At 36.9% G+C, this 8,285-nt stretch overlaps 1 protein-coding gene across 1 annotated transcript in view; it reads right to left on the bottom strand.

Moving 5' to 3' along the window:
- Positions 1–906: 906 nt before the first annotated feature.
- Positions 907–8,285, bottom strand: part of LOC140736333 (uncharacterized) — a 457,303-nt gene continuing 449,924 nt past the window's right edge. Inside the window, exons 276-280 of the mRNA XM_073062333.1 lie at positions 7,358–7,491; positions 5,643–5,776; positions 3,659–3,753; positions 1,703–1,889; positions 907–1,605 (exon numbers count right to left, since the gene is read on the bottom strand). Of these exons, the coding sequence (XP_072918434.1) occupies positions 1,502–1,605; positions 1,703–1,889; positions 3,659–3,753; positions 5,643–5,776; positions 7,358–7,491 (654 nt within the window). The 3' untranslated portion in view covers positions 907–1,501. The remainder of the gene's footprint in view (positions 1,606–1,702; positions 1,890–3,658; positions 3,754–5,642; positions 5,777–7,357; positions 7,492–8,285) is intronic.

Here is an 8,285-nt window from a genome sequence, read left to right as displayed (position 1 = left end):
TGTTAGTTTGAAGTTGTATAGGACATTGGTAAGGCTAAATTTGGAATAGCGTATGCAATTTTGGTTACCTACCTACAGGAAAGATATAAGATTGGAAGAGAAAATTACAAGTACATTGCTGGAACATGAGCACCTAAGTTATAGGAAAAGGTTGACTAGGTTAAAACTTTATTCCTTGGAGCATATGGGAATGAGGGGAGATTCGATAGACAAAATTGAGGGGTATAGATAGGGTAAATGCAAGCAGGCTTTTTCTACTGATGTTGGGTGAGACTGGAATTAGAGGCCAAAGGTTAATGGTGAAAGGTGAACTGGGGGAACTACTTCACACAGAAGGTGGTGCGACTGTGGAACAAGCTCCTATTGTAAGTGGTGAATGCAGGTTCAACTGAACATTTAAGAGAAGTACATTGATGGGAGGGATATGGAGGACTATGGTCTAGGTGCAGGACAATGGGACAAGCCAGAATAATAACTTGGCATGGATTAGATAGGCTGAGTGGCCTGTTTCTGTGCTGTAGTGCTTTATGACTCCAAAAGACTGAAGGTTATGGGAAGGTTTATGGAGAAATATCACAGAAAAGAAGTTAAGGCCACCATAATTCAGCCATGATCATACTGTTAGGACCTGATAGCCTGCTCCTGCTCATAGTTTCTTGTTTTGAATTGCAGTACACAATCCTGGTTTTGGCCACGCACTGAATGTTTTTTTTTGCTAATTGTCAGAACAAAGCATAAAGCAATCCATCATTTTGCAAATGGGACTCCTGTGGCACACAACTGAGATCTCTGGCGGAACACACTATTTACCAACACTCCCAGTCACTTACTGCCAACTTCCTGTTTAGACAGATTTATTGATTAACAAGAAATTAATGCTCATAGTGAAGAAGACACAAGTTAAAATGTGGAAAATGTAAGTTTTTATTATCAAAATATGCGTTTCATTTGATTGTGCTTACTGTTTGCCATTTAATTTAAAAATCATCACATTTTTCATGTTTGAGAAAAGTAATAATTACACCCATCTGAGTTAAATATAAATTGCTTGCTTATTTACTTTAAAATATTTGTATTTCTATCTGTTGACAACCCCTTACATCAAAATTTATAGAAAAAAAACCCTGAAAATAACATTTGACCTGAACTGTGTATTTCATTACTATATTTTAATGATTATTAAAGTTTTTTAAAATCTGAATTAACTTATATACTAAATCACAAATCTCATTAAATAGATTCTTTCTTATTCTTCCTGGTAATATTTTGGTGACCTGATCATTTATCTATTAATTAGGTCCTATAATCACTTTTAAAATGCAAAACTGTATTCGTAATTTAAAATATCTACTCTGTATGTTAAATATTATATACATTTAAACTAACTGTAAATGTTAATGTTGTCATTCAATCAGTTTTTAGTAGCTGATTGTCATACACTTGTACATAGACATTATGAATTTACTCTGACGTTAGTTTACAGATTAAGTCTCTGTATCTATCACAACCATGCTTGTAATACAATGATTATTGTACTGATGGAGAAGGAGTGAATTAAACACCACAGATAGTTCCTGTTGATAGATGACGACGATGATTCTATTACTAGAAAAATAAACAAAAAGTTATTTTAAAATTTGAATTCCTCCTGAGTTTTTCATTTCTATTAGTTATCAACAAAACTGCGATGGACACTACTAACCTGGGATATTAATTAAGCCTGAAGGTAGTGAGTCAGACTTTCCTCCTGTTAGACCAAGTCCCAAGCTCCTCACTTCACTTTCTAAATGTTCTGCAATCCAAGTCTTGACTAACGTGGTATTTTCATTAGTTTTAACAGTTTGAAGGTTAATTCCAAGCAGATTTTTCAATTCATTGGCACTGAGTTCCTGAAATGAAAAAGAATTATACACAACTTACAGGAATCTGCAATTTTGGACTCCTCAGACTGATTCATTAGAAATTTGATTCAGAATTAAAATGTGAGAAAGATTTTGAAAAGTGAATAGGAAGCCAAAAAGAATACATTTGTATATAGGAACCAAAACAACTGGAGTAGAAGCAGGCCTCTTGAGCTTGCTCTGCAATTCTACAAGATCATATTTTGTGCTTGGCTCCATTTCCCTGCCTATTCCTGCTGCCCCTTGACTTCCATATAGATCAAAAATTCATCCTTTTGAGTTTGAATACGTCTCAAGATTCAGCCTCCACAAGAGTAAAGGATGGTAAATTCAAAAGGTCCTCAGCATCTTTCACAGCCTTTGGTCATTTCTCTATGCATCATAGCCTGTGAAATATACCTGTACATGCAATTGCAATCAGTATATTAAAAACTTTTTAAAATAAATAGAATAATTTGTTAAATATTGAGTCATTTGCATGTGCACTACGATACTAAATGTTTTAGTCAAACTGCATGGTGGACTATTTGCCCCACCATCAAACATCTATTTACTTTACTTTATTGTCACCAAACAATTGATACTAGAGCGTACAATCATCACAGCGATATTTGATTCTGCACTTTGTGCTCCCTGAAGTACAAATCAAAGTAAATATAATAAAAATTTAAATTATAAATCATAATTAGAAAATAAAAAAGGGAAAGTAAGGTAGTGCAAGTCAGGTCCGGATATTTGGAAGGTACGGCCCAGATCCGGGTCAGGATCTGTTCAGCAGTCTTATCACAGTTGGAAAGAAGCTGTTCCCAAATCTGGCCGCACAAATCTTCAAGCTCCTGAACCTTCTCCCGGAGGGAAGAGGGACAAAAGTGTGTTGGCTGGGTGGGTCAAGTCCTTGATTATCCTGGCAGCACTGCTCCGACAGTGTGCGGTGTAAACTGAGTCCAAGGATGGAAGATTGGTTTGTGTGATGTGCTGGGCTATGTTCACGATCTTCTGCAGCTTCTTCCGGTCTTGGACAGGACAACTTCCATACCAGGTTGTGATGCACCCTAGAAGAATGCTTTCTACGGTGCATCTATAAAAATTAGTGAGGGTTTTAGGGGACAGGCCAAATTTCTTCCACTTTCTCAGGAAGTAAAGGCGCTGGTGGGCCTTCTTGGCAGTGGACTCTGCTTAGTTTCACAGTAATCCAATTTCTAAATTCTCCATCAATTCACTTGTGCATTGGGGAAAACTTGCAGTGATCTATTAATCAAATGCTTAAACAATTTCAGTGGACATAATTTTATTTACATCATACCCAAGTACTTTCTTTGGGTTGTCGTGTGGTCAATGACTATTACATTTAAAAAGGCTGCAGCCCTCCATTACCTACAATATAAGCACATGATTTTTTTTAAATACTGGAATGGGTACTGGTTGATCATTTGTTTTTGTAACTCAGTCTTCACTCTTTGAGTGTGTGCACGCACATGCAATTGCAACATCTAACCTGCAACCCCAGTTGAGATAAGTGAACTTAGTGCATACCAAAAGTTCAATTGTACTTCCCAGTGTGTGGGTAGGGGCAACATCTTTAACACCATAATTTTCCACACTAAAGCCAGACTCTACATTTCTAAAAGCTAAAAGATTTCAATGTAAAGAAATGTTATGAGAATTATTATCACTCAGTATTGACCACGTTAGCAACACACACATTTTGAATTTGCTGTGAGTTTATGGTTGAAGCGAAATGTTTAATTTCTACGTACTTTTAATTCATCAGGATTTAGTGACAGGAATACAGAGGGATCCATAGTGATTTTCTTTGAAGCCAGAGTCTGCAAGTGAGCAGTACTTGCACCACCTAGAAGAAAATTAGAATCAGAATCAGGTCTAATATCACTGGCATACATCGTGAAATTTGTTAACTTAATGGCAGCAGTTCAATGCAACGCATGATAATATAGAAAAAATGTTTTACAGTAAGTATACAAATGTATATTAAAGAGTTAGATTTAAAGAATTGCAAAAACAGAAATCATAGAAGTGAGGTATTGTTCATGGGTTCTATGTTAATTTAGGAATCGGATGGCAGAGGGGAAGAAGCTGTTCCTGAAACGCTGAGTGTGTGCCTTCAGGCTTCTGTATCTCCTTCCTGATGGTAACAATGAGAAGAGGACATGTCCTGGGTGATGGGGGTCCTAAATGATGGACACTGCCTTTCTGGGGCATTGCTCCTCGAAGATGTCTTGAATACTATGGAGGATAGTACCCAGCTAAGATGGAGCTGACTAATTTTACAACTTTCTGTAGCTTCTTTTGATCCTGTGCAGTAACCCGCCACCCGGACAGTGATGCGGTCTGTCAGAATGCTCAGCATGGTACATCTGAAAAGAAACGGCTCTGTACCTCTTGTGCAAGTACATCATTAAAAGATACAGAAACACGAGGCATTCACATCGTTTTAAGCCACGTCGTAGCATTAGTCATGTTGGATCAAGCAGATGACTAGCTGGTGCTTCATTCACTTCTCTCTATTTCTATGTGTGTATGGGACCTGGGCCACCTACACCAGCTGAAAAAGGCACTGGGAAAGACCACTAACACGGTCTCTGCAAAATTCTCCAAATCCCCTGGAAGGGTAAGAATACTGACATCAGTATCTTCTCCCAGCTCAATATGCTGATCATTAATTAAACTTTGTTTTCTCCCCAACACTCTATTCCGAGCTCTGTTACAGAAAGTGATGACCAAGTAGACAGGAAAAGATTCCAGGATGTTTTTAGGGTTTTCTGCAAGAAGTGCAACTTCTCTACTGGGAAACTCTTGCCTGTGACCGCTCAGAGTGTTGGAGGAGTATTCAGAATGGGGTTGAGGACCTGAAATCCATGCATTAGGTGCATAAAGAGGTCCAGTATAAACAATGAAAGAAGTGCACCTCCTCAGCCTACTCATCCACCGGTCTGCTTAGGAAACTCCTACCCATCTGCGGTTTCTATATTGGTTTCCTCAAACTGCCTCAGTGTGTTTTGAAGCTTGTTGAAGTTTTTGATCATCAGCAAGAAACAGAAACAGTGGAAACATCCAGTGAGAGTGTGAACTGTCAGAAGGCCATCAGGGTCGTTGGATGCACTGTGTTACGTCTTCTCACTGCTCATAGCTAGTGTCCTTCATGGAATGGCAGCACCAGCATGGTCTCAAAGTCACTCAGAGGCAGGTGCCCAAGAGAGAAAAGCACTCAGGTTGGGCCTAGGCTATTGATTCTTTCATGATCATGTGCACACTGACAAAATGCATTGACATTCATGTTGATAGTTTCTGACTGGGATTAAAATGTAGAAGATCTGAATTTAAAATAAACCTACAAGCAAAATGTGAGATTTGGAAGTTACAGTTTAGGGTTATGACACTCAATTTTTCATATTAATTTAAATTAATGGCTTATCAAAATCAGCATCTTATTGTCACATCTAAGTAATTATTATTTATCCTGCCACCATCACTATACCTCCCCAATTACGGTACATAGATGTTGGGTGACAGGAATTTTTTTTCCAATAAAATGTAAAAGAATATCTATGATACTCTGTACCTTATTCTGACTAATTACACATTTTTAAAACATACATGCTGAAGTCTTGTTATTATATTAATTGTGGGACATGCATTTTATTTTTAGCAGCCCCTGCAAATAATTAGTTTGTATAATTCAGAACAATTTCTCTATTATTTACCAGTCTTAGTTACACTTACCCAAGTAGGTTTTGATCTGGTTATAGTAGATGACTGGATCACTGTTCTGTAACTCAATCACACTCTTTGCTTTGTTGTAAATTATGAATTTCTTTGATAGAGAACATGAGGGAATATTCAGCGGGTTTGCAGTGCTGGAGGAAAGAATTCAAGGTCGTAAGATAGAAAAATGTAGAATTGCACCATAGTTTTATCTCCCAATACGTTATTCACTGGTGAATGTTTAACAAGAACAGCAATATTTAAAAGTAGCATTACTAAAAGCACTTATAATAGATTTGTGAACAAGTCTGGCATTATGCAGCACCAAGGATAAGATCTCAGGTCAGAATTTAAGAACCTTACGGAAAAGGGCTGAACAAAAGAAAAAGCACCAAAACTACTACTGTTCACTCAGAAACCATCAGCATAACCCTCCCCCACCCCAAACGCCACATTACCACATCACTAATTCCCAACACAGAAATTCCATCTTTTATTTAAGTAATTGCACCTTACAATAATACTTTAAGTATTTAAGTAATACTTTATTCAAGTATTTTGTAAATACATTGGATTCCAGTTAATTAAGCTATCGGTTAATCAGACCAGCACCTTATTTTGAACAACTCAAAGAACAAAGACTAATCAATTCCCTTCATTTATTTTGGACAATATGTGGTGTAATTGGGGTAGGAGGTTGTTGCTGAACAGTTTCATGAGTTAGTTGCATGAATTTACATGGCCATTAGACACTACACTGTGCTTACAGCAAACGGTTTTTAAATAGTGTCAGTTGCATGTGTTTGTGTTCAAAAAGCAACGATTTTTGTCATGATAGTAGGTATGAAATAAGCAGCATGCTCACTGTGGTTTCAAGTATTCAGGCTTGGAGACGGCTGGGTGTGAAAATGAGACAATTTCACTGCTTCAGCAAGTTAGGAACTACAAAGAATTTGAAGGTACCAACAATCATCTTTAACAATACAATGAAAATGAAGAAAGAGGATGCAGTCATGAAAAGCATTGTTTGAAGGCAGACCATTATCTGCACTAGGTGTCTGCACTGATTTTGGTCATTTGCAGTCAATCAAAAGAATACAGCAGAGTACACTGGATGAATTCCTCCCATTGATACTGTATTAGGAAGTAATACACAGTTTATAGTACTGTAATGATATTGGTAGAGTTCCAATTTGTTCTGTATTTCATTTAAGTGCATTATTTGTTACTCAGTCTTTTTTTAAAATATATCTTTTAGCTGTTTCCATGAAACCAGCTAAATGTGGCAGCTGCTTAATTGGGCCAAAATAATTGGTACTGGTCCACTTAACCGTACATGATAAATGTGTTTATAATAAGTTGTGGCTTGTTAACTGAATTATTTGTGATTACATCTAATTGTGGTTATATTAATCAAAATGCACATTATAGTTTTCTTTGCATTCTGTTGTGTGTAAGTAGACCATTTCTTAAAGGCCATAAATTTCAAAGGGGATAAATAGAATATCCCAAAGTACTGTAATTAACATTATTCATGATTGTCAAATACAGATTGAGGGGAAACTAGGTTTATTCTTCCGGGTAAAGAGCAACCAATGAAAAAGAGAGTTTCCACTGTTTTATAAGATCCTTTGATATACAAACTGATTTACATGGGCAAGTTGGATAACCAAGCTGCAAGTACAAGTAATTAGGTCAGCATCTTGAAGATTTGAGCAAAGTAGGACACTCACCTAATATCTGTAGGACTAATTTTGTTTAGTTGACTTTCATCAAGAAGGCACAACACTCTACCACCTATAATGTTCAGTACAGTTGTATCTATTATTCCAGCCGCATTTAAATATCTTGACACAATGGCTTTGCTCTGAAAGTTAAAAAGAAAAGCTTGTTAAGGAGAATATTTTCAGTTAAGATTTTAAATTCATAGCAAACTAACATTCAAATACACCTAATTTCCAATTTCATTTTTGAACTTGCATGTTGATGGTCTTTTTAATTATTGAATTTTCAAGCTGTATGGAATAATAGCTCAATTTTTTGACATTATTGCAGCAATTAATTGCAGAAGGGCCACTCTTATTTTCATTTAAATTTCACAACATCTCAGTGACAATAAATCTGATTCTTCAACCCAATCTCCAAGCAACATCCTGTACTGTATTAGAAGAACACTTCCATTTCTTTTTGTGGAATTTCATAGCCTGTTCAGTGTAGATTTAACCACAAAGTTTGATGCTTGGATCTTTCGATGTTTATACTGCACATTAACAACTTGGATATGAACGCAGGAGGTATGATATGTTAGTGTGCAGATGATACATTCATTTTTGTTGATGGGAGGTGGTGAGGCAAGTTGTTTAAGGCTACAGCATGATATAGATCACCTAGAAAGTTTGAGCGAAGTGGAAATTAATCCTGTCAAATGCAAGGTGAAGGCAAAGGGTATGATGTACACAGTGAATGATAAGGCCCCCGGGAGTATGGAGACTAGAAGTGCTGCCTCTTTCAGGAACCAAGTCCACAGATCCCTATAAGTGGCAGCACAGGTAAATAAGATGATAAATAAGGCATATAGGATGCTTGCCTTCATTAGGTGTGGCACAGAATTCAAGGACTGGGCCATCATGTTACACATTTATAAAACATTGGGTTGGTCAC

This window comes from Hemitrygon akajei, chromosome 11, assembly GCF_048418815.1.
Source record: "Hemitrygon akajei chromosome 11, sHemAka1.3, whole genome shotgun sequence".
In the NCBI taxonomy this organism is placed as follows: Eukaryota; Metazoa; Chordata; class Chondrichthyes; order Myliobatiformes; family Dasyatidae; genus Hemitrygon; species Hemitrygon akajei.
The sequence above is the reverse complement of the archived record's forward strand: the minus strand, read 5'-3'. Positions and strand labels throughout refer to the sequence as shown.